We start from the raw sequence: 27,531 nt of genomic DNA on the forward strand, positions 1-27,531 counted from the left end.
TTATTACTAGTATATTGAGCTAGATCCTTAGATATTCAAATTCGTAATGGAAGATTGATTGAAAAGAAGGAAAATTTATGATGGCCAAAATCATGTTCAGCTAGACTACAACTAACCTAAGCTAATGATACATTCTGCATACATACACTGATCCCATGTTAATGTAGAAATAAACAAGCAAAGCCCCTCCACTCATGGGATTCCTTTTGACATGGGTGCCCATGTCCCTTTTTGTACCGTCAATCAGACATTGTAAATCATGCTGTCATCTTCGTTGGATACCTTCTTACTGTTCTTGTAAGTGGAAAGGTAAGTGGCAGTGCCAAGAAGTGGAGCTACATCAATGTCGCTAACCTTTTTTTTGGCTCCTTTACCATCCTCCGGACAACAGCTACGAAGGACATGCAAAACTTCTTTCATGGAAGGCCTGGTAGAAGGAGATGCACGCGTACACACAATTCCTACCTTGTATGCCATTTTAATTTCTTCCAAATAAGGTGATTCTCTTATCTCTGGATCAAGTATTTCAACTACTGGCTTATCTTCTGAGAAGTGCTGCCACGCCCATTGTACTAAGCTCATATTATGATCCATGCTATTGGCTTCTCTTCCTGTCACCAATTCCAGGAGTACTACGCCAAAGCTGTAAACATCTATCTTTGCATTCACTTTTGTTGTATATGCGTGCTCTGTTATTCAAATGGCATTTTGTGTTAAAACAGGATTCCACTTTTTCTGATTCAAGGAGGATTATCAATCAAGTTAGAGGATATTTACCTGGGGTGAGGTAACCGAAAGATCCTGCAACTACAGACATTGTGTGAGAACTTGCATGCCTAGTTAGCATCTTAGCAAGTCCAAAATCTGCAATTTTTGCCTTGAATTCGGAGTCTAATAAGATATTGCTCGACTTCACATCACGATGAATGATGGGTGTTGGGCACTCATGGTGCATGTAGCATAGCCCCTGAGCAGCTCCAACAGCAATTTGCAACCTTGTTGGCCAATCCAAAACTGAACCCATCCTTGACATTGATGATCTCTTATTCCCATGAAGCCATTTATCAAGGCTCTGATTTTCCATGTACTCGTAAACCAGAAGCTTTGAATCTTCACTGGAAATGCAACACAACAACTTCACTATGTTGGAATGGCGAATGCTGCCCAGTATTTCAACTTCTGCTAAAAACTCTTTCTCAAGCTTGTAATCTAGTTTCTTACAATTCCAGATTTTCTTCACAGCAACATATTCATTAGAACGGTTAACAACAATTCGATAAACCTTCCCCGATCCACCACTTCCGATGAGATTGTTATCTGTCAAATTGGCCAGTATGTTTCCTTCGGTGAAATCCAATCTCTGGAACGAAGTCAACTTCCATGTTGCTAGATTCTGTCTGCGCTTTTTCCTCCTGTAGTCTCGAACTATGAAGAAGCTCAACACAAGGATAGCTATGGAAACAAGGACGGAAATTGTTAGAATGATGGCAAGATATCTAGAGGAAAACCTCTTGCTATCACGGTGTTCGGAACTGCAATCCGGAAGTTTTATGATCGAATTATCTGCGCATAGACCAGCATTGTTCAGAAAACTGTTATTATATGCAAGGTTATCTAACTGACTCGGGATCCTGCCGACAAGTTGATTAGATGACAAGTTGAGTGAAGTTAGCCTCATGTCGCCAACGCCAGGAGGAATTCCACCAGAGAATTGGTTTTCTGATAAATCCAAGTTAAGCAGATTAGGTAAGGAACCAATCGCAGCAGGGATTTCACCAGAAAGCTTGTTGTTAGAGACATCTAATGTAGTCAACGATCTCCATGAAATTATTTCAGATGGTAATTCACCAGAAAAATCATTACCGTCGAGAAGCAGAGTTGTAAGGTCAGAAAGATACGTTATCTCCTTTGGGATTTTGCCTGAAAACAAATTGTTGCTCGCCTGAAAAACGACCAAATTTGTCCATGTTGCAATGGTGACCGGAATTTCACCGGAGAACTTGTTGTCACTAATTTCCACCCTCGACAGATTCCATGCAAGTTGACTTGGTAGTTTGCCCGAAAAAGAATTGTTGCTTAACATCAAGGACGACAAATTGAAGGTTGTCCATATACCTTGAGGGATCTCGCCTGAGAAATTGTTGTTTTGAAGCTGAAATGTGCGTAAAGTGGGGCAATTTCCAAGCGACTTAGGTACTTGCCCGCTGAGCTGATTTGTATGAGCAACCACTCCTTGCAGAACACCTCCAGCACATAAATTTTCAGGCAGTTGACCACTGAACTGATTCTCTGACACCTCGAACCCTTCGAGCTTCGAATGAAGGCCGAACTCCGGTGGGAAAATACCAGTCAAATTGTTGTGAAAAACACGGAAATCTCTCAGTGCAGGAAGAAGACCAATGCTTGTTGGCAACTCTCCCGTTAACCTGTTCGAGAACAGGCTTAAAAAGTCCAGATATTGTAACTTCCCAAAATCCTCTGGAATGGAGCCAGTCAAAGTGTTCATCGAAAGATCAATTTCTTTTAAATTCAACGCTTCAACGGGTTTGGGACTTTGGGTATCTCACCAGACAGCTTATTCTTGAAGAGATAAACATGCGTTAGATTCTTCAACGAAAACAGCCTACTAGGAATTGGACCTTCCAAGTTGTTTCTAGCTAAGTCCAAGTGCTGCAGATTGGTAAGGTTGTTGAAAGATTTAGGGATTTCGCCTATCAAATTGGTGAATGTCATCCACAAAAAGGACAACTTCGTTAACTGACCAAATTCCTGAGGTATCTTCATGGGGATAAAGTCATTATAAGCCAAACCCAAAACCTCGAGATTGGATAAGTTTCAAATTTCCTTCGGAAATGTCCCGTTGAACTGGGTTTGGTACATGTACAAGGTTTGCAACTCTGGTAGTCTTCCAATACTTGCTGGAATATTACCAGAGAAATTATTAGCACCAACATCCAAGTAAACCAGAGCTGACAACCGGTCAATCTCGTCAGGAATTGGACCAACAAAATAATTTTGGGAGAGGTCTAAGGTCTGGAGCTTTGAACAATTGTAAAGAGCTGGGAACTCTCCAGGGATGTAATTGAAAGCAAGGTCAAGGAGAGTGAGGTTTTTAAGGTCGCATATTGTTGAAGGAATCGGTGTGGAAATGTTCTCGTCATGGAGATGAACTTCAGTGACAGAATTGGCGGTGCAGTTGATCTCCGGCCAATCGCACGGTGAGGAAGATGAGTTCCAGGATTGAAGGAATGGTGGATTGCCCAGTTGCTGTTTAAAGTTGAGAAGAACATCTCGTTCGGCATTTATGTCTTGGGAGATTACTTTGAAGGGTGTAGAGATGAAAAGAAGGAAGAGAAAGGATAAGCTTAGTTCAGACATGTTTCAACACAGCCTGTTTCTAAGTTTTGTATAAGAACGAAACAGACTTCGACTTTGGCAGGAGGAGGATTTGGGATATTCATTGGTTTCTATGATTATAAGGAAGCCAATTTACAACCAAAAAAACTAAATAAATAAAAATAAGTTAGCCTTTTTTTGTTGGTTTCTGTGTGTTTTTTACTTACATTTCATTGGTTTGACATGGATTCTTTTTAATTTGGGTTGACTTAAAAAATTATATTATGAAATCACTGTATTTTGCTTATTTTATTAAAAATATAAATAAATTAATTTTTACATGTTAAATTATAGTAAATAAATTATTTTATTAAATTTTTTTTATGTTAAAAATTGATCTTTATATATTATATGTAATTGTTTTTAATTATTTAATCAATTATTACAGTTTTTAACAATAAAATTGAATGAAATTTTTTTTACAGACTAAATTACTTATAAATTTAACATAAAAAATAATTTCTCTATTTTTTATTAAAATAGACAAGATATAATTAAATCCTAACGAAAATACTTTTATTTTGGATTATATTATTTAGTTATAAATTAAATTTTGTTGTACTTTAAAACATGGTCGGACTTACTGTAATCATATTTTTTTAAGTTATTGTATTGATTGATTTTAAAATGAATAAAAGTTTTAAAATTTTATTATAAAATAAGTAATAAAAATTTAAGTCACAATCAAACTTAATAGTGCCACCCAATAGTGTTTACCAATTAATCAAATAACACTATTGGTATTAATAAATAAATAAGCTAAATTAAGACAAATGAGTCTGCTTTGGATAATATACTAAATAAACTCTACACATTTTCATTTCATATAAATAACTCCTTATATCTTTATTACACAAAAAAGCTCTTGAAACTTTAGTCAATACCCAAATAAGTCATTAAACATTAAGAAAAACTCTTAAACTTTAATTAGTGCCCAAATAAGTCCTTAACCTTTTACTTATATCCAACTGAATTATTACTATGTGACAGTAAACTATTATCTCATATATTGTATTTTAAAAATATTTAATATCTAATATTATTAAAAATCTCATGTTAGCATACATGGTTTAATTTAGAAATGAATAATTTTTTTAAAAAAATGATCAATTCTCGTTTTACTAACGTAATAAATTAATTTAATTTTTTTTATAGATGGAGAAAAGTACGATCCAACCCCTACCAAAAGGGGGCTCTATGGAAATTTTACCGAATGAGGATTTTTCTTCGTGTGTGTGAAGAATATTGGGCAAATAGTCAACCAAGGTGTGCTGCTTTACTTGAGCCGAGGCCCGCTTGGCCGCATCGTTAGTTGGCTATGGGCAATCAGAAGGACATTTTTACAATGTTGACCTTTATCTTTTTGGAACAATCTCTGCCTTTTATTCTTTTAGCATATTATTTATTTTAAAAATTAACAGTTTTAATTTTATATAATAGATTAATAAAAATATAGTCTATTATTGTAATTAATATGATAAATTAAAAATAAGTAATCATTAAAAAATAAATATAATATTTTATTTATTATTTTATAATTTTGTAACGTATTATATAAATTCAAATAAAAATATTAATGCGATAAAATGTAATTATTGATCATTTTCTATTTTAATCTTATTTTGTCTTACCATTGAATCTAAACATATATCTCATTATTAAATTTTACCTCACTATTATAATATATAATTTTATCACTTTAGTCATTAATTTCATTATCACTATTAATTTAATTTTACTAAATTTAATTGAAATGGAACATGAAAGTTTTTTTCTTTCAAGTTTATTGGTAAAAAGATTAAAAAAAAAGCATATGGTTACATTTACATTACTGCTTTCAACACGTTGATGCTTCTCTATAATTGAAATTAATAAATTCGAAATAAGATAAATTGGATTTATTAAATTCAAATATAATTAGAATTTTAAAATTGAGATTTAAGACTCTAATAATGAGCGATCAAATATCTTTAAAAAATTAAACTTTATTTATTATTTTATATTATTATCTTATCGACTTTGACTGACTTAAATTAATTAATTTAATTGAATTGAATTAAATTAATTAATTTAATTTTAATCGAAATTTTAATAAACTTAATTCATAACCATAGAGGAAAATTGAGTTCCTGGCACAATAACAACTCAAGCCAAAAGCTTCGGGCCAGCTTAAGCTGAAGCTTCAGTCAATCACAAGATTTTCAAGTCGGTCAATAAATAAGGACGTCAGCGTTGATGCAAGTGCAACAGGGTGTTCCATGAACAAAAAAAAAAAGGAAAAACAAAAAGGAAAAAGCGTTGATTGTTTTAACACAAAACAGTGGATAAAGTTGATCCAAGTACCCATACTTTTTTATTACATGAATTTATTATTTAACTTTTTATATTTTTATAATTCTTTTTCTCATGTGGCCCAAAAGGAATTATTTTTCTCATAACATTTTGAATTAAATAATTATTTAACTTTTAAAATTTAAATTTAGGTTATTTTTATTTTAACCATTTTAACCTTTTTTGTTAATATGATTATCGTTATTAAAGAAATTAATTAAAAAAAGTCACTCAACCATTAAATTTATCTCTTTTTTCTAATTAAGAAATTATAATTACTACTTCTCATTTAAAAATATTATTGCTGGAGAGTTCAAAAGTAAAAAAACATATCAAATCAGGTTATATCAATTATGAGATTAAAAAATAAGAGTACAAAAATCTAAAGCTTTGGAGTAGCATTTGAAGAGGAGGCCTTGAGCTTCATTTTAATGGTTTTGGATTAATAATCTAATGCCGAAGAAGATATTGAACAATCCCAACAACAATTGTGAGAAGTGACAATTGTGGGTAAGGAGAAGAAGAGAGAAAGAAAACATGAAAAATAGGAAAAAAGAAGAAGCGTCCCTCGGTATTGTTAATTAACAAGATAATGTTCATAACAATGATTTAACGCGAAAAATAATGATATCTTTTAAGAGAAATGAAATCTAAATTTTAGGATTAAAAGAGAAAAGAATGGTAGCATTCAATTAAATTCAATTGAGTATTGAATTTAATCAAATTTTTTAATATAAAGATTAAACTAATACTTTTTTAGATGATAAAAATAAAAATGATTTAATTTTAAAATCACTTAAAAAAACGAAAAAACAGTTTACCCTCGTAAAAAAAAAAACCCGAAAGGAATAGTATACCCAAAATTATAGAGTCTACAAAAACATGACAGAGAAGTAATGAGATTCGTATATATTTCTTACACCTAATTAATTTCTTGTTTGAAAAGCATAAAAATAATGAACAGTTAGTTGACTGTTCAATCGGCTATGTTTTTCGGTCAAACTATTGAATATATCTACCTTTTGATTTAACAATACTTTTTTTAAGTTCATTTCGCACACTTTCATCTAGAAAAGAAAAGAAAAAGATTACGATAATGATTGGACGACTGTTCCTTCGAAAATTTTGAAAAATAATTTTTCATATTATCTAACCTTCTAGAATTTCTAATATTTCATATTTTAGATAAGTTTTTTAATTTAAAAAAAAAAGTTAATTTCATAAGTAAATATTAAGCAAAAATTAATAAAAAACTGAACAAATAAATTAACCAAAGAAAGGGTAGTTATTTATACAGTATCAATTGAATATAAAAACTCCATAAACATGTTTAAAATAATGTTGTCATGTGTAATAATTTATATTTATAATAGCATCCTAAATCTACTTATAAAATATTTTATATTTTACTGGTATAAAATAATTACCAGAAAAAGCACATAACTAAATAAAGTAAATGATTCACTTATAACAACTTAAAATTTAAGTTATTTTGTCGATTGAATATTAATTTAATTGGCATTAATATTATTGTTAATGTAAGATGATATAAGTTTAAGTATGCTGAAACACATTATCCTCCTATTTATGAGTTGAGAGGGACTATGAGTAGTTTTAGGCACCGTGTTAAAAAAATCACATATGATTAAAACTTATAATGAGATTGTTCAAAAAAAAAACATAAGTGATTTTGCACCATTCTATAACTTTTTATACGATTAATATTTTAACAATCCAACCATTATATTTCATGTTTTATTTTATGTGGATCATGCATGCCAAATTTAGTATAAATTAAAACTTTTAACTATTTATTTTATGTAAAATATTTCGACCATATCAAATCAATTTAAAAATTTATATGCATAACAAGTATAAATATATTAATAAATTTAACAGTTATAAAAAATTTATATATAAAACCATGAATCCATTGCCTTAAATAAATTCATTATTAAGTTGAATATATCCACATTGTTACGAAAGGAACTTTCTTATATTATTAATTTTGTAAAATATTATTACTAAAATAAAAATATGATATCGTGATTAAGTTACACACGTGTATGCGATTTTAGAATAACTTGGAAGCAACTTTCATTGAGCTCAACTTGCTGAAGCTCATCCATCAACTTATATTCTTTTACATATATATATATATTTAAAAAATAATTAAGTGGATGGCTTAGAAAAAGCCGAAAGAGTTTCTAGATAGAGAGAAAAATGTAGCACTTAAATTAAATATGAAAATGAATATTTAACTAATCGGCTTGAAGAACCTGGCAATTAACATTTAAACAATTGATTTGGTATTTTGTCGCTAACATGACCATTTATTAAAGCTATCTTTACAATTCCCTTGCCGTTTGTTTTTATCTAAATCTATATATTACCATTTGTATGTTTATCAAATAAATTTGGATTTTTTATTTTGTCAACACTGGAACCAGGCGAAGTTAAAAAAAATTTTTGGTTGGAAATTAAATTGTAATTTTTATAATAGTCAAAATATAATTTTATTATTTTAATAATTTATATTTTTATAATTTTTAAAAGATTAAATTAAATTTTTATCATTTTTAGGGGGTCAAAGTGTAATTTTACCTTTATTAATTTAAACTTTTAAAAATTTTGAAGGGTGAAATAAATTTTTTTCTATTTTAAAGGTACTGGGGTCCCTGCCAGCCCTCCTAACTAGACTCTTGATCTCATTATAGGTTTCTATCATATCTGTTTTTTTTTATACATTACCTAGAACCATCTATAATTATAGCCCCTCCTCAACCCTTAAATAGGAGAATAATGCGTTTCAACATATTTAAACTTACGTCCTCCTACATTGACAACAATATCGATATCAATCAAATTATGACTCAATCCACTTTTTTAGTTAAGCTATAATAAGTCTACACAATATCCAATACATATAAATATATAATCTATTTTCAATATATATGTAATAACTTTAACTATCGGTTGTCTATAAAGTTTGATTTTATATGTATGTCGAAAATTTTATATAGATAAAATATTTTTTTTAAATATAGTATTATTATTCTTGATAACAGATACATATAAGATCATCATAAAATTTATATAATATGAAGTACTAATATATTAAAATTTATATAAAATATAATGATTTTAATATGGTTATGATAGTAAAAAGTACAAATTTTGAGAAATTAAGTAAGCATCAATCTTTTAGTTATGAGTAAAAAGTAAAATAATAGTGGTATTGGGTTAAAACATCGACCTAGTAAAGGGTTTTGAAAAGGAGAAATGGATCCAATTTCTAAATGTTAGGTGACCTGATTTAATTGCTCTTGCATTTTCGTTTACATTTCTATCAAATTGCAACTGCTATGACCAGTTTTGCTAGAAAGTATATTACGAAGTTTAGAAAGTTATGAAAGAGAACCTGGAATTCTATAGTGCTACCAATCCCCGCCATTTTCCAATTTTATTATTTTCCTTTGTTGAACAAGTTGATCCCTTTACATTGTGCGGTTGCTAAGTGAGCAGAATGTAATTAAAATCTACAACTTAATATGACTTTAAAAAAATAAATAAAGTATTGGAAGTGTCTCTCTAACAAATTTATTCCCACAAGGTTTGCACCACAATGAAGAAAAAATTGACCAAGTCAACCACCACAAATGGCTCGTATAAGCCAAAGCCTTTGGCTGTTAACATGTTACCTGGTGCATGAGTATCCAAATGAAAGCATAGCCAAGTATGAACTCGTTGATTTAAACACCCTTTTATCATGATGCCTTTCTTCATTTCCTTACTTTCAGGCGGCGATGGCTTTAAGTAAATTGAAAGTTAAGCTGTAAGGATAATAGTCAAATATTTGGATCATATTGCTTACTTGGGTTTTAATCAACACAGAAACAAATGCCAGATTAGCGGCCGCTGTAAATATTCTTTGGAATCTTGTGTGCTAATTCTATGCCAACTCTTATTCCAGTTAAAGATCCATTAATTACATGTTCATACTATACCCTCTTTTCAGAAAATGGAAATCCTAACTTTGCATTGATTCTTTGCTTGCCTTTTTATATTTATGTGAAACTTTGCAAGGATACTAGAATATACACACTGTTTGATACATCAAAACAACATGGGTGGGTTAAAAATACAGTTTTTATTTATTTATAAAAATAGTAAAATAATGATACATCCGTTACATATTGTTTTGTATTTTACATTTGGGTGTTTTTATAATTGTTGAATTGATTTAACTCAAATTAGTATAGATTAACCAAGATCATGATTGCCTTTCTAGATTTTGACATGATGAAGCATAAAAACTTGTAGAAATTTGTGTCATGAAGTACATGTATGGGGGAGCCATTAAAAGTAGGCTTTGTTTGTTGGTTCCAAATTGCTTGCTTAGCTACTGGAAGGCCGAAATTTGATTGTTGGGGCTCATATGACAAGAGGGAACCACGAGTTGCAGGTAGTTAGTAGTACCTATCTCAAGGGCTTGGCCTCGAGAGAATAACCTTCGCAACCACAAATTTAATGCCTCCAATCGATTCAATGGGATCGTTGCTAAAAAAAGAGGGGGGGGGGCGGAATAAGTAAATCCCAGTGCATTTTGGAGAACAATAATAAAGAAAAATATGGGAGTAAATGTGGATAAACACTACTGATTCAATAGAATGAATAAGTTCAAAAACACTTCTAATTATCCATATTAAAAAGGGGCAGCAATGCAGATACATAAGTTCGGAATTTGATGCTAATAGGGGCAAAATGGCAACGGCTAAGCCACAAATTCATTTGTATTCAAATGATGGCACCGGAGGAGCATCAAAGCTCTCCAAAACCTCAGTTTTACTTCCACTGCCTGTAGCTGATTCCTGCTTCTTTCCACCACCAAAAAGTCCTCCAAACCATGAAGATGAAGAATCCGATGAGGAACCAGATGATGTTGACGATGACGAAGGTGAGGCCTGTCTCAAGCTGTCAATTGATACTGGGGCTTGGTTTGGCAATTGCCCCATTGGGTATCCAGGCATTCCAGCTACATTTGGTGCTGGCTCTTCTATCATGATAGGCATTTGTGGTTGACTGAGAAATTTATTCAACATGATTCCAGCTCCTTCAATCAATGCAAGCAAAACCCCACCAAACACTGCTGATCTGGAAGCTGCACCAAGTCCTTGACGCATTGAAAGAAACCCTCCGGTGGCAGCACCAGCTATAATCGAGTTCCATGGATCTTCTTTCTGTCGGAGGTACACCATGGTGCAATCAAAGGTGGAGAAAAGGCCACCCCAAACAGCAAAGCTACCACCGACGCGAGGGGCATTCATACGAACTGCTTGTGTTCCTCCCATCAACCGAGCTCCACTTGGGGAGTTATATGTGCCTTTCAAGAAGTGAAAGGCGGCACCTCCAACGGCACCCATGCCAAAAGCACCACCAATATCATCGAGTATTCGATCAGGGCATGGCTCTCGAGATGTTTCTGGAGTTCCCATGATTCACAAAAAGACAGTACCCTTTCTATTAAAAAACCCTGAAGTTCTAAACTTCCCTACAAAATTACAAACTTAGATTTGTTTAGGACAACGGTTCAGCAAAAATTAACCTAGTCTGACTGCAACAAAATAACGTTAATTACAAACTACAATGATCCATAAACCAAACAAAACCAATACAGAAAGGCATAGAATAAAATCCATAAAATAGCAAAATCCTATCGTATCAAATGACGTAAAAAATGAAACCTTCTCAAAGAAAATAACATAAACGCGATCCAAGCTAAAACCCCATGGAACAAAATAAGAACAAAGTAAAACCCTAGAAAAACATCACTTTTGAGACCATGAACTGCATAACCCAGAAACTATTTGGGATAAATAAAAGCAAATAACTTAATTGTATTGCATGAGTGAAACTATCGAATTTTTACCTCGATCTTGAGTGGAAAACAGGGATCACTAACGCATAAAAGATTTTGATTATTATCGATGAAACAAGCAGGGAGGATATGAAGTAAACCATAAACCCTAAAAGGCCTGAACCTTTGGGCTAGCAAAGAAACCTCTTTTTTGGGTATTGGGTTTTCTCTGGCCTTTTCCTTTTCTATATATGAAATGGCCTGCATAAATTGATGGTCTTCGCCTTTGGGCTTCTTTTGTGGATCTTCTTTAGAGGCTTCTTCATTTATTACTCCTTTTTACTGTAATTTTAATATTTTCGGATAAATTAATTTTTTTTGTACAAATATATATTTATTTTTAATTAGCAGGATTGTTCTTTTTATAGGGACAAAAATTATTTACAATTTAATAAAGGGAACCAATGTAATATATTCTTTTGTTTAATATAAAAAGGGTTAAATATAAATTTGGTACTCGAATTTGTCTATTTCCCCGAATTGGTATTTATGGTTTTTTTGCCTCAAATTGGTACCCAAATTTTTTTGCGTCCATTATATTGGTACCCGAGCCTAACATTGTTATTTTTTTGCTGACATGGTAGCTCTAGCTGTGACAGCCCAAAACTGACCCTAGTCGGGAAGTGGTTTCGGGACTGCTAAACCGAGTCTTATAAATAATTAAAAGTTATATTCTGTGTTTATGATGTGAGTAAATGCATGTGTGAAAGTCTCATGCATTAATTTGATCATCTTTATGTGAATTTATTAATATGGACTTATATGAAACTTTGTTGGAAAGTGAGAGGTTAATTTTACAATGGTCTAATAGTACATGCATTGAAAGGAGTGGTTTTGCATGTCAATTTACCCATGATAAACATGGTGGCCGGCCAAGGAAGGAATATGCTCCACTAATTCAAAAATTAAAATAATTTTGTATTAACAAATGATTTAATAATTGATATTAAAGGAATTATAGAATTAAAGGAAATAATATAATGAGAAGTGGGAGGAGAAACCAAAGTGTTTCATCTTTACTTCTCCATTGCCGAAACTAGAAGAAAGAAAGAAGAAAAAACTCTTGTTGAATTTCGGCTAAGGTGTTTTGATACAAAAAGGTATGTTTTATGCCACTCTTGAAAATGTATGCATAATTTGGAGGATTGGTTTAAAAGCTACTTGAATCTTGGATTGAAATTAGGTTATTTATGAGGGTTGAATTTCGGCCTAGGAGCTTAAAATTTTTAGTAGAAGTTTTGATGACATTAGATGGATAGTTAGGTTGGATGTGTTAAATTGTTAATTGTTTTAGCTTGAAAGTTAAGGTTAATATGGCTTATGGGATTGCCGAATCTAATTTAGGGAGAAAGAAAAACATATGTATTCGGTTATGCTATTGATTCTTGGGGAGATAATGTTTAATGTATTTTTGTTTATGTTTTATAAAAGCACTAGTAATTGAATTTGAGAAATTTTAACTTGTTGATGGGAGGTGTTGAACGTGATATTCGGATGTGTTTCAAGGAATGACATTAGGGTAGCTAGAGTCTAAGAACTTTCGGTCAAGGACTATTGTGTGAGCAAATTCGGTATAAAGGTTTAAATGTTAATTGCATTGTATTTAATGTTTAAAGAATAGGTAGTAGCTAATTAAAGTTAAGAAGGCTGGAATTTCTTTTAAGGGAGGTGTGACCTTAACATGAACAAAATAGAATCAGCCTTAAGCTTGACTAAATGGTTCGGTTATTATTAGCTTAGAAGAAACCTATATGAAATTGTTGATATATGGTGAATTGGTAGTAATCTACTTGGGACAGCAGTAGTAAGGTGATTTTCGAAAATCGCCATAATTTGTAGGAGTTGAATTAGAAGCTGAGTGAATTATGTCATTAAAGCTTCAAGGGTCTATTTTCTTACAAAAGAAACTATAGAAACAAAAGAGTTACCGATCTAGAGATATTTGAAGTATTGTGGGGCTGAGTCAAAATGACTGCTGGATTCCCTGTTCTGTTTTTAGAAAATCATTATAAATTGTACAAAAATGGTTATAAGATAAAATTTATATGCTTAGACTCCTTAATGAGTCTAGTTTCAAATGAGATTAAATACAACACATTTGGAATTCTGTAAAGTGAGAAATTGGATTCGTAGTGAAGAGTGGTCAGAATAGTCAAACAGTGAAACAGGGGAAACTTTAAGAAAAATCTGGTATTGATTGGCCAAGCCTAAAATTCTGAAAATTTTATGGGTGGAAGATATACGAGTCTATATTCAGGGAAAATTAACGGCAAGTGATTTGGAGTCTAGTAGCTCCAGTTATAAGTAATTTAGTAACTACTGCTCAGGAAAACAGCTCGTAGTGAATATGTGATTTTGTTGTAAACATTAATGAAAGTTTGCCGATGAATTATTTATTGATTAATATAAAGCTTACTATAATCTATGTGTGTGAAAGTCGGATCAATATATATATTATTCTGAAAGTAATACTTGAATAGTCGATTAATGACTATTTTAAATTTTGTTGAACTTAAGCTCAAGAGCAAAGGGGAACTAGATCCGATAAAGGGAAGGAAAAAGTAATTGAATAGCCGTTGAAGTCGTTCGACGACATTTGAGGTAAGTCTTCGAGTAATGACCCTACTTGAATTATATTGAAATGAATAGTCATACTATGACGGATAGTCGAATGTGCTTAGAGACTATGTTATAAAGCCAATTGAAATTATGCTCTTTGTGTGCGGCTACTGAGCCGAGATTTGAAAGGTTTAATAAATGTTTTGTGTTTGAGCCTTAGTAACGAAGAAATGATATGGATGTGTTATGATTATTGATATATGTGTGCATGAGCATTGGAATATATCCGGGCTAAGACCCGAAGGCAATTATGCGAGTTGATATATCCGGGCTAAGACCCGAAGGCAATTATGCCCGAAGGCAATTATGCGAGTTGATATATCCGGGCTAAGACCCGAAGGCAATTATGCGAGTTGATATATCCGGGCTAAGACCCGAAGGCAATTATGCGAGTTAATATATCCGGGCTATGACCCGAAGGCAATTATGCGAGATGATATATCTGGGCTAAGACCCGAAGGCAATTATGCAAGTTGATATGTCCGGGTTAAGACCCGAAGGCAAATGTGTTTGCGGCTGTATTCGGTTAAATACCGAAGAAACTTGGGTTTGAATGTGAGCGTTTTGTGCTGTAACTAATTCAATAAATATGCTCGACCAACCCGAACGATAAGGTATGTTTGCATGTGCATTGGAAAAGTCGATTCGTTTTAAATAGTATTCGTGCGATCGGCTAACGAATTTTCGGCTTTTAGAAAGGTTGATACCTTGTGTATATATGTTGATGAAGTGTGAAGTAAGTATGATTATGAGAATGTGTGTTAATAAAATGACTTAGTTAGCTATGTGAATGTAATACTGTAGTCAAAGCCGATTTCATTACTTGAGACTTACTAAGCTTAAAATGCTTACCCGGTTGCTTTGGCTCTCTGTTTTATAGATTTTGTTCGTTAGCTATCGGATTCGGGATCAGCGAAGTCGAAGTCATCTACACTATCAAAGCTCTTTTGGTACTCTTTTAGTTGAACTCTGGATATGGCATGTATAGGACTACCCCCCTGTTGTTTAAGTTCTTATTGTGATGTATGTGTGTAAAGCCATGCGAAAATGGCTCGTAGAAGTGGAGTATGGCATTAGACCATTTGTGTTTATGTATGTATATATGGTTTCACGATGTGACTATGGTTTGAAATGGAAGTGTTGGGCTAATGATCAGCCATTGGAATGGCTAAATATGATCACATGTGGACCTATGTATGGCAAAACCCTAGTTAGTCCATGGTAACCACAAAATAGGTAAAGTTTACCTTGAAAACAGATGCTGACAGCAACAGTGGTGTAGATTTGAAAAATCACAAAAATTAGTAGGAGTGGAATTAAATAGTGAATAAATTATGTAATCGAACCTTGATGAACCTACTTTCATATGGAAGTAACGAAACAATCATATGAACAGTACAGTAAGAGATATTCGGGTTCTTGTGGAACGGGGCCAGAACAGTTTCTGGATTCTCTGTTCCGCCTTTGGAAATTCACTATAAATTGACCAGAGATAATTAGGGGTCATACCATATATGCGTGGTTTCCTCTCTGAGTCTAGTTTTCATAGAAACAAACGGCATCAGTATTGAAGCTCTGTGCAGAGAGATATCCAAGTCGTAATGGGAAGAGGTCAGTGTAGTCGACCCCTGTAACATGGGAGACTTTGACTAATAAACTGTACTAATTGGCCCGACCAAAAATTCTAGAAAAAAATAAATAGGTGGGGACATGAGTCTAGTTTCAGGGAAAAATCACCAAACTGATTTTCGAGTTGTGAAACTCAAGATATGATTTTTGAAGCGACTAGTACTCAGACTGGACAGTGTCTGAAAAAAATTTTTAAAAGTCTGTCAACACCTCGTATTCGACTCCGGTGACGGTCTCGGGTTCGGGGTGTTACACTAGCCATCTGTGCGCCACCACATGGACCGCTATTTTTCCAACCCTAATCACCCTGCTTCTTCACCTGTCTGGCCTCCTCCGGTGAGCTCTCCAACCAACGACGACACCAGAGTTGGAGATTCCCTTCTCTTTTTTCCCATTCTACTAATACGACAACAATGATAACAACGAGATTCTTTTCTCCTTCTCTTATTCTTTCCCTTCACTTATTTTTTCAAAAAATCCTTGCTAACAGCTTCCACCTACCAATTTTTCTTCTCCAAACCATTTTCAATTCTCTCTTTTTAAGTCCAAATATATGCTAAAGCCTATTTTGTACTTCAATGTTTAAGTTCTCTTTAAACAAGAAACCATCTTCTGCAAAGGTTGTCGGTTTTTTTTCAAGGTAGATTTATTGCAATTTTTTTGGATTTAAAATTTGCATGTTGTGTTAATGAAACCTTTGATTCTTTGGAGCCAAACAATATTGTATGTCTTTAAATATTGAATTGGGGTTTAAAAGAAATATTGAAAAAAAATTTATGTTTTCCTTTTTCACCCATAAAAATTGGGTGGTGATTTGATTATTGAGCTTTGTACCTAAATTGAGTTTAATACAACAATCTTTCAACCCTCGTTACTTCCAATGGGTTCACGAAGCTCTCGACGAACTACCCGACAATTTTACCATCTCATCTTTCAATTTCAAGCCACCCTATCGTTTTCGCCAATCAAGGCTTCCTAAAAATGCTGGATTATTCCCTAGAAGAAGAGATTGGCCAAAACGACAAGATATCTCAGGATCCCAAAACCAATCAAAGAAAAATAATGGAAATAAGTGAAGCAATTCGACAAGAGAGGGATAAAAGTTAATCCCTTTCAATTTTTCTCCAATTGATTCTTCCTCTTAACATGGGTGAAAGTTTGAGAACCACTGCTCATATCGGAGAGTGGTGGCTCATGTCAATAGAAGCAAAGATGATAGGATTTTCGACAGAAGAAGAGAGAAAGACAAATAAAAGAAGAAATAAAATAAATGGGGACAAAAGGTGAAAAAAATGAAAGGATAAATAGACGAAAAGAAAAATTGCAAATAGCAATCCACATGGTGGTGCGCGAATGCTAGTGTTGCCATGTCGGCGAAAAGGTAATGACATTAGGCTTGATTATTAATATAGTGAAAAAATCGAGCACCAATATGGGACAAAAAGAAACCTATAAATATTAATCTGAGAAAAATAAACAAGTTTAAATACCAATTCTATAATTAATATAGATGTCATATTGAGTGGATAGTTAGTAAAACAGTTAATTAGTGCATCAAATAGTTGTGAAAAATAAATTAATACATATTTCAAGTCAACTTGGTGAGGTCTTTTCGCTGTGATGATTGGTAAGCTTGAGGAATTTTAAGGTGGAATTGGAGTTATTAACCTGGCGGCAGGAGAAACCTCAAAATTTGGATTTCGGAATATATTTTATATAAATACTAATATTCGTCACACTCAATAAAATAATATTTAGTATTAAATATTTCTTTTATATTTTGGAAATAATGATTTTAATTTCATTATTTTTAAAAAATCTGAAAAAATATTTACACTCAAGTAGATTTGATTTAAAGAAAAAATGTTATTTATTTAATTTTTTAATTGAGTTAATACTCGATTAAATTGATTAAATTGTGACATCAAGTTAAATAAGTATTTTGTATAAGTACTACATTATGCCATACCCACCATTTGAGTGAAAAAAATTATATAAGATATACTTTTTAAATTTTATGTAAGAATAAATGAGATCTTGATCGAAATAACAAAATTAAGATTTTCGGATTTTGATATCTTAGGTTTAAATTGCATATTTATTCTTAGTTATATATATAATATAAAAGAGAAAATAAACCTGAAAATAATATTTATTATTTTTTAAATAGAATAAAATTTTAATTATTTTCCAATTGTCCGATTAACTTGTGCTTAATTAATAATTTAATACATATAGTACCCTTTAGTGAAGGAATGAAGTAGTGGTGGTGGCAACTAACTAATTTTCTTCCTTTTCTTGCAACGCAAGCCACTAGGGGAGTTCAGCCAATCTTTGTCCTCCTGAATTTCAGAAGTGGTTTGATACAGTTGCTGCAAATCTGATGCAAAATGGACAATTCCCCTCTCTTTGCAATGCTTATGAGGGTGGACTTTGGCTACTTTGAAACTAATATCTCTCTCAATCAACAGCCAAAAAAAAAAAAAAACAGTAATAGTCCTTCCATTTTAGAAAACAAAACATTCTAAACATCATTAAAACAAAATCTTAAAAGTCAATTACAAGCATTTCAAAAGAGATTATAAAGTCCCATCAAGTTTCCATTTCCAAATACCTAGTTGACCTCTACAAGTACATAAAAAGGGAGAACAACATTAAATTTGAAATCCATCAAAATATATTCACAAACTTATTCTATGAACATCATAGCTCATATACCAACTTTCATGAAATGGATTGCAAATCATAGATTTGTAGTTTTGAAACCCCAATCTTTCATGCCGCCACAACTTCTTCACTTGAAACATAAGAAAATGCACCCTCTTTTAAATGTTAACTTCAAATATGAACAGCAGGATCAAATGGCGCCTTTTCTTTCTCATTGCTGCAAACTGAAAGCACCCAAGTTCACCATAGTTCTTAGAAATTTGGTCAATACTTTCAGTTTTATAAATTTCATGATAAAATGAAAAAAAAAAAAGGGTACAGCTTACTTTGTAGAGTTGAAAGTTCAGAACTCTTCAATACATGCAACCTCTTTGCAGTGGAAACAAACATGCTGCCAAAATATATGAATTCCAGGATCAAAACTATCGGAGCCAAAATTAAAATATAAATTTTCATAAAAAGAAATAATTTATATGTATACATATATATAGTTTGATTCAAGTTTATGTAAAGGTAACCATGAGGCTGAACTATCGATAGTATGCCAGCTAGTTTTCATCTTGAAGAAACCGATGTTCTTGTCTTGAAATTTGCAGTTGAATAGCAGTTGAAATATTCACTTTTTAAGGCCTGTTACAGAGAAAAATGCTTACTTCCATGGGACATCACCAACAAGGACCCTGTCTCCTTCATCATCTTCATAAATTAGAGTATATTCCCCACTTCCAGCTAACGGACCAGCCTCTGCTTTCGCTGATTCCTTGGCCTTGCTTTCGTTTTGGGTGGCAGATGGATCTCTTTGAGCTAAGATATAATTATAAAACAGAACAAGCTAACATAAAGGAAGATATAATTAAGGGTGATAGAAGGGACATTTAGTATTATCTGGTTTATAGACTAACCTGCGAGCAAACCACTGAATAGATCATCTATAGCAAGTGAGAGTTCCTCATAGCTGTTATAGGCACTGAGATTTACTTTCCTTCCAATAGGGATTCCTTCCATGTTGATCTTTACAAATAACTGAGTTTTGGGATTTTCTGGTTTTCCTCCAGTGTCCTTGTCATTTGAGGAAGCTGGCTTGGACAAGCTGTTGCTCGCAATATTTTTCCGGAATGATCGAATTGGAGGCCACCCCACAACTGGGGAATATTCAATTCTGCTCATTTTTAGGCAGTAAATAAGAAGAAAAATTATCATACTTGAATGGCATCAGCCAAGGGCTAACGTGCTTGAATCAAACCATGCTCAGCTCTTAGCTGAAAGTTATCTACATTTAAATATACTTTGTTTTTTAACTTAGAAAATACAGTTTTCTACCCTTTCTTTTATCTTATTTAAAGATCAGAGTAATAGTTTTTCTATGGCTTTTGTTATGAACCAAGTAGTAAAATGACACAAACAAGGTATAAAAAGTTAAAGGAATAACAACCTTTTATTGGAGGTAATGTTAGTGGAGGCATCTGGATCAGCAGTAGCAAGACTACAACATGCTTTCCCATCAGCAAACTGAACCTCTCCCACTGCCATCCTAGGGCTACATGGCTGCTTAAAGTCTTCAGCCATTCCAGCAAGCTTCTTGGAGACTGGTAAGTTCTGGAAAAATGAAGCCTTTGAATGTTGTGGCTCCTCCTTGGTGTCTTTAGAAAACGCAGAATATATTGTAGAGCCTGAGGACCATGGAGTTGGAGGAAGATTAACTTTATCACCTATTTTTTCGATACAAGAAATCTTTTGGCATTGGTTTTTGGTAGTATCTATGGGCCACTCTTTCTCTCCTGTTCTTGTTTCAGCTGTGTGTTGGAAAGCTCTCTTTGTTCCATGAGTTGTATTTCTGTTGTCGTCTAGAGCTTCCCCAGGTGGACCAAGCCTCAGTTCCAACTTCTTGTCCTCTGAGACTTTATGATTTACTAGCCATTCTTTGTTCATAAGATTAAGAAACTGAGGATAATCCACCATCTTATCAGTCACCATAAGAAGGGGAATATATGAAAGTGATTCTAGCTTGTTGAACTAGGAAACAATGTTTTGGTTCTTAGAGAAAAAGACTTAACTCAGTGGAAGATAAGTGCAGAGACAATACTGAAACACATAATAGGATTAAATATGCCTACTTGTGTCTACCTAAAGGCTAAACCAACAACAACCCAAAATATCTAAGTACTTCACCGGCCTATATATATAAAAATTTGTTGCATTTCCATGGAGAAAGGCAATATATGGGAATAAAATTACTTATTGATATATGACAAGCTTGTGGGGGGAAATATAGCTAGGTGTGGCTCTTTTTAACTTCTTTCAAGTTTGCTCTCCTAGTTTCCTCTGGAGACTGAGTTTAGGACAGACAAATGAAAACTGCAGACAGAACAGCTTGCACATAATGGTGATGCATAACCTAGACAAGACAACTTTGTTCTTTCTCCTTTTTTGTCAAGAACCAAATGGGTAGCCTAGACTCTTTATGATGCCTTATCCTAGGCTTTTAGGCAGATAGATAGACATTGCAAATGATAAGGACAGTATCACTGTTCATTTCCATTCATATATAATGAAAACAACTTGATGCATACATTATACATTTGATTGAATACATATCCTCTACTGATTTCCCATAAAAACAATCTTATATGTGTGTGTGTGTGTGTGTACGCGGATACTCACATTCATAATGGTTCAAAAGAAGAAAGAAAATGAACCATTTGTTGTATTTAACTACAGTTTGGTTAGAAGTAGTATAAGTAAACCCAGTCAACTCCTCTCATGTGTAGAAAACAAGGAAATATTTTCTTTCATAGTTGAACTGAAAAGCTAGAATATTGATAAGGTCTTGATTTAAAAGAGAACTCCAAAAAGTAATAATTACATACATTTTACAAATGCCTTCGGTTTTGTCATTATTAAACTGTTGACTCTTAATACTCTTTCAAGCATGCTTTCTGCAATCCGCGTTTCATGGATGGGTGGAGACGCCTACCTTTTGCCTTGATGGGTTTAGCATTTCAGAAAATGAAAGTTATTATTAACGAGTTGCTATATATACATATATAAATAAGGATTCAAATTGAGACCCCAAACATGGTTTTAGTCATTTTGTTTGTTTATAATGATTGTAGATGCAACGAATGTTATTACAGTAAAATTACAATGAATATCGACAATGAAGAAAACCCGAATCGTAAATTAATAACTATATTGTCATGTTACAGCCACTATTTAAATGGTGTATATATACGTATTTGTCTTCTATCCAAAGTAGGCAGTGGAAATGTTCAATGAATATAGTTGGGAGAGAAAAAAGAGAAAGTAAAACAAAACTAAAGTCTTGGCATCATTATTATTAGCAGAACAACGAAGGCTTTTGAGCTCACCATCTGTTAATGGTGGTGGAGCCCTAATATCCCACTTATTAAGATATGATCGATCACTGCGTGACCTGATAATTCCCAACTTCACTTTAAGAGGAGCCTTTTTGGACCTTTTCTTTTTCTTCTCTTTATACTTCATGATCTTTATTATGATTACAAGTTTGCCTGCTACTAATTACTAACCAACCAAATCCCTCTTCTTAATTCATAATTACAACTAAAACTAACATCAAATATGCTTAAAATCGTTTAGTTTTTTAACCTGTAAAATCGATTGTATCTGCCATGTTAATCATCTTCTACTAAGACTTTTAAGGAAAAAAATTGTCTGATGTATAGTATATAAGAGATTCGATTTGCTGCAAGAGAAATTGTAGTTTGATTTTACTTACAAATGATGATTTACCAGATACTTACAAGACAAAACACTGTGCAAAGGTTCTTTTGTGATACAGCTTTTAAATGTTGATTGGATGTAAGGATATATTGTGCAAATTTGGGCCCAGAAAACACATCAACAATACTAGAATCATGTGAGTGGATTCAATTGGGAAATCTGGGAGGCTGTCTGTCCAACAACCAAAGCCCCAAAGGCTTCCCAAATTCAAAATTTCTCAAGGTACACGAGCCAACTTTAATAGTATAGTTAAATCTGACAAACACCATTTCAACTTCAAAGTGCGAGGAAGACCATGACCTTCCTCCAAGGACACCCTTAATATGGAACTTGAATTCAGGCCACTGAGACTGTGTTAGATAAAATGGCAGCAACAACCAAACAATGAAACACTAAGAGCATAAGCTCTTCAAACAGCAAGCAGAAAAACACAAAGCATCAAGAGCATAAGCTCTCGGTTGACAAGCAAAAGGAAAAAAAATATATGTTTGATTGAAACCGAATGATGATACCATTTTCATTTCATTTCAAAATATAGAGTTACAAAAGTGGAATGTTTACCTAACAATTTCCACTAAATTTGGCAACTTGCCAATTAATAATTAAAAAGATGAAAGCATTATAGCTATCATTATGAAAGCACCAAGTTGCATATCAACTTGTTTCAATTATAGCTATCATTACAAATATTAAAAATAAACAAAATAAACAAAATGCACCAAGTTGCTCCTTTGTTGCTTTACAGTCCATGTTCAACACTCCTCCTTGGACTGTAGGCAACAAACACCAATTGATTTCCTTAGAAATTCAAACTTGATTGTGCCAAGAGGCTTTGTCAAAATGTCAGCCAATTGATCTTGTGAGCTGCAATGTATTAAACTCACTTCTTTGGATTGGACAACTTCTCGAACAAAGTAAAACTTGAGCTTAAAATGTTTGGTTTTGCCATGAAAAACAGGATTTTTAGAGATGGCAACTGCTGACTGGTTATCCACCAAAATTTCAGTAGACTCGAGCTGTTCTTCATTCAAATCACATAGCAACTTCCTAAGCCAAATGGCTTGATTCACTGCTGCAGCTGCTGCTATGTATTCGGCTTCAGCAGTAGACTGAGCAACAGTTTGTTGCTTCTTTGAACTCCAACTGAAAACTCCCGAACCAAGTGTAAAGAAGTAGCCTGAAGTACTTCTCATATCATCAACTGATCCACCCCAGTCACTATTTGAGTAGCCAGTTAATTTCAGCTCACTTCCTTTCTTGAACATTACACTAAACTTCAAAGTACCTTTGACATACCTGAGTATTCTCTTTGCTGCTTTCAAATGAGTTGTATTGCAACTGTGCATGAATCTAGACAGTAGACTAACTGAATGCATAAGGTCAGGTCTGGTTGCTGTCAAGTAAAGTAAACATCCAATCAGGCTTCTATACTCCTTTTCATCTACCTTTTCTTCATTTCCAAAGCTGCTTAGTTTCTCTCCCACAGCTAATGGTGTGCTCACTGGTTTGCTGTTTTCCATATGAAACTTAGTGAGAATTTTCAAGGCAAATGCATGCTGGCTGATAAAAATGCCTTGATCAGACTGGTCTACTTCCATACCAAGGAAGTAAGTCATGATTCCCAAGTCTGTCATGTCAAACATGTCTTGCATATTCTTCTTGAACTCCTGAATCAAATCGACCCTGCTTCCAGTCACTAATAGATCATCTACATATATTGAGACAATCAGCAAAGTCTCATCTTTGGACTTCTTTATAAACAAAGTTGGCTCACTCAAACTTTTCTCGAAATTGAGCTTAGACAGGTAAGCATCTATCCTGTCATACCAGGCTCGAGGAGCCTGTTTTAGTCCATAGAGTGCCTTCTTCAGCTTGTAAACCTTGTCCTCCTTTCCTTGGACTTTAAATCCATCAGGCTGTTCAACATAAATCTCCTCTTTTAGGAAGCCATTCAGGAAAGCTGACTTGACATCAAGCTGATGGACCTTCCACTGTTTCTGTGCAGCCAAAGCAAACAGGAGCTTTATGGTGTCCAGCCTTGCTACTGGAGCAAATGTCTCCTCAAAATCAATGCCAAACTGTTGATTGTACCCTTTCACCACAAACCTTGCCTTGTGCTTGTTCAAAGAGCCATCAGCATTGAATTTGGTCCTGAAAACCCATTTGACACCTATGACCTTCTTCTGATCAGGTCTGTCTACCAGATCCCAAGTGTCATTCTTATGGATCATGTCGATTTCAGCCTCCATAGCCTTCTTCCAGTTCCTGCTTGTTGCAGCTTCTTCATAGCTTGAAGGCTCAACAATGACCACATTGCATCTTTGGTAGATATCAGCAATAGACCTGGTCCCTCTCACAGGAGTATCATCTACATTGGCATTACTGACTTCATTTTCTGCCAATTCCAGATTGTTGTCAATCTGCTCTTCTTCAAACTGACTTGTGTTAGAGCCATCTAGACTCCAAAACCTTCCTTCATCGAATTTGACATCTCTGCTTACCAAAATCTTCTTGGTTGAAAGATCAAATACTCTGTAGCCCTTCTTGCAGCTACTGTAGCCAACAAATATACCAGGAACTGATCTCTTCTCAAGCTTGGTTCTTCTTTCTGCAGGGACAAGTACAAAACACATGCAACCAAACACTTTTAAATGGGAAACTGTTGGTTTAAGATCATACCATGCTTCAAAAGGAGTTTTATCATTTAAAGCATGTGTTGGCAGCCTATTGAGCAGGTACACTGAGGTGTTGACACCTTCAGCCCAAAAAATGTTTGGAAGCTTGCTTTGAAACAACAAACACCTGGTCATGTTCATCACTGTTCTGTTCTTCCTTTCACATACTCCATTTTGCTGAGGAGTATACACTGTGGTCAATTGATGATGAATCCCAGCCTGCTCACATAGCTTCTGAAATCTTTCAGACAAGTATTCAGAACCATTGTCTGTCCTCAAGGCCTTAATCCTGCAGCCTTTTGATTTTCTGCCAATGCCTTGAACTTTCCAAAAACTTCAAACACTTCTGACTTTTGTTTCATGAAATAAACCCAGCAAAATCTGGTCAGATCATCAATAAACAGTATAAAATACTTACTGCCATTCAGTGAAGGAGTCTTCATTGGTCCACAGACATCTGAGTGCACCAATTCAAGTATTTCTCGAGCCCTCCATGCTTGGTTTACTGGAAAAGGCAACCTGGCCTGTTTACCAAGCTGACATACTTCACAAACAGACTCATTTGCATCAACCTTAATCATGTCCTCTGTCAAACTCATCTTGTGCAGCAAATTGAGTGACCTGAAATTGACATGGCCAAATCTTCTATGCCACAGATCAGCATTGTCAACTGAACTTGTATAGGCTCTTCTCTCAAGTTGGCTCACATCCAACATAAAACACCTATCTGCCATGGGTGCTGAAACAACTTCTCTACCAAGAATATCATTAATAACACAAGAATCATTCTTGAAAACTAGAGAGTAGCCTTTCTTAACCAGCTGACCTACACTAAGTAGATTTTGATCTATTTCAGGTACATAAAGCACATCTGAAATAACCTTGTTACCTGAACTAGTGTTGATCACAACATCACCTCTGCCTTTAGCTTCAATCAGATTCCCATTGCCTATTCTGACCTTTGAAGCAAAACTCCTGTCAAGATCCTTGAACAGGTTCTCATTTGATGCCATGTGATGTGAGCAGCCACTATCCACAAGCCAACTGCATTTGGATTTGCTTGTGGTTGTAGAGCATGAGGCAGTGAAGACATGCTCCTCCTGAGCTTGAAGATCTTCAGCAGTCTTGGCTTGTACTGACAGAGTTTGTGACTTTTCTTGATTTCTACAAATCTTTTCATGATGACCATACTGCTTGCAGCTCTTGCATTGGATGTCTGGTTTGTTCCAGCAATACTTCTCCAAATGGTTAGTCTTCTTGCAGTGAACGCATGGTGGAAACCTCCTTCTACCGACATCTTTCTTGGATCTTTCCCTCTTTTCAAACCAAGGCTTCTTAGCTTTCTGACTTGAGCTGGAGCCTTCTCTGATCTTTGCTTGAAAAGCACCTTCAGGACTTTCCTCCTGCCTACTTGCTCTTCTCTGCTCAAGTGCATAAAGTGAGTTAACCAACTCAGACAAAGAAATGGTTGTGAGATCTCTCGAGTCCTCCAATGAGGAGATTTTTTACTCAAACCTTTCAGGTAAGGTGGTAATAACCTTCTCAACAACCCTGCTGTCACTGAAATCTTCTCCAAGGAGTCTAATATTATTGACAGTAGCCATAATCCTATCAGAATATTGCTTGATAGTTTCTGACTCCTTCATCTTCAAATTTTCAAACTCCCTTCTAAGATTAATTACTTGTTGCTGCCTTGTCTTGTCTGATCCCATGAACTCCTCTTTCAGCTTGTCCCAAGCTTGTTTGGGTGAGTCACAGGCCATGATGCGAGTAAAAATTACATCAGACACTCCATTCTGTAGGCAGGCCATGGCTTTATGCTTCTTGGCTCGCTCCTCACCATGTTGCTTGATCTGAGCAATGGTTGGATTTGCTCTCAATGGTAGTGGCTCGACATCATTTTCAACTGCACTCTACAGATCAAGTGCTTGGAGGTAAGTTTTCATTTTAACTATCCAAATGTGGTAGTTTTCTCCAGCAAAAATTGGTGGTGGAGGAGGTGCAAAGCTCATGTTGCTGAAACTGATTTTGCAGAAGCAAAACTGACTTTGTTTTGAAAACTAAAACAAAACCACAAAGGTCCTCAAAGATAGGATGCTCTGATTACCATTTGTTAGATAAAATGGCAGCAACAACCAAACAATGAAACACTAAGAGCATAAGCTCTTCAAACAGCAAGCAGAAAAACACAAAGCATCAAGAGCATAAGCTCTCGGTTGACAAGCAAAAGGAAAAAAAAATATGTTTGATTGAAACCGAATGATGATACCATTTTCATTTCATTTCAAAATATAGAGTTACAAAAGTGGAATGTTTACCTAACAATTTCCACTAAATTTGGCAACTTGCCAATTAATAATTAAAAAGATGAAAGCATTATAGCTATCATTATGAAAGCACCAAGTTGCATATCAACTTGTTTCAATTATAGCTATCATTACAAATATTAAAAATAAACAAAATAAACAAAATACACCAAGTTGCTCCTTTGTTGCTTTACAGTCCATGTTCAACAGACTGTCAACTTTCCATAAA

The 27,531-nt window shown here is 34.0% G+C and overlaps 2 protein-coding genes and 1 pseudogene across 2 annotated transcripts; all 3 read right to left on the reverse strand.

Annotated features, from left to right (window-relative positions):
• Window positions 1-32: 32 nt before the first annotated feature.
• LOC107951393 (receptor-like protein kinase HSL1) lies at window positions 33-3,378 on the reverse strand (annotated as a pseudogene).
• Window positions 3,379-10,371: 6,993 nt separating this feature from the next.
• Window positions 10,372-11,779, reverse strand: LOC107951399 (mitochondrial import inner membrane translocase subunit TIM17-2). Its single transcript, XM_016886446.2, has 2 exons — window positions 11,657-11,779; window positions 10,372-11,278 (listed from the first exon to the last, which is right to left on the reverse strand). The coding sequence occupies exon 2, from the start codon at window positions 11,220-11,222 to the stop codon at window positions 10,515-10,517; it is 708 nt and encodes a 235-aa protein (XP_016741935.1). The 5' UTR covers window positions 11,223-11,278; window positions 11,657-11,779; the 3' UTR covers window positions 10,372-10,514.
• Window positions 11,780-18,397: 6,618 nt separating this feature from the next.
• Window positions 18,398-21,356, reverse strand: LOC107951395 (auxin-responsive protein IAA6). Its single transcript, XM_016886443.2, has 5 exons — window positions 19,992-21,356; window positions 19,462-19,718; window positions 19,213-19,363; window positions 18,886-18,950; window positions 18,398-18,783 (listed from the first exon to the last, which is right to left on the reverse strand). Exons 1-5 carry the CDS (start codon window positions 20,531-20,533, stop codon window positions 18,731-18,733), a joined length of 1,068 nt encoding a protein of 355 aa, XP_016741932.2. The 5' UTR covers window positions 20,534-21,356; the 3' UTR covers window positions 18,398-18,730.
• Between the last annotated feature and the right edge of the window lie 6,175 nt (window positions 21,357-27,531).

The sequence above is a fragment of the Gossypium hirsutum genome, chromosome A05 (assembly GCF_007990345.1).
Source record: "Gossypium hirsutum isolate 1008001.06 chromosome A05, Gossypium_hirsutum_v2.1, whole genome shotgun sequence".
Taxonomy (NCBI): Eukaryota; Viridiplantae; Streptophyta; class Magnoliopsida; order Malvales; family Malvaceae; genus Gossypium; species Gossypium hirsutum.

What these genes read in the sequence shown, in the direction of transcription:
- LOC107951395 (XM_016886443.2), bottom strand. Translation starts at nt 20,533, where the DNA reads ATGGTGACTGATAAGATGGTGGATTATCCTCAGTTTCTTAATCTTATG. An exon ending in AACATTACCTCCAATAAAAG is followed by an intron (nt 19,719 to 19,991) that starts GTTGTTATTCCT and finishes AAAAATGAGCAG; the next exon opens with AATTGAATATTCCCCAGTTG. An exon ending in ATTCAGTGGTTTGCTCGCAG is followed by an intron (nt 19,364 to 19,461) that starts GTTAGTCTATAA and finishes ATTATATCTTAG; the next exon opens with CTCAAAGAGATCCATCTGCC.
- LOC107951399 (XM_016886446.2), bottom strand. Translation starts at nt 11,222, where the DNA reads ATGGGAACTCCAGAAACATCTCGAGAGCCATGCCCTGATCGAATACTC.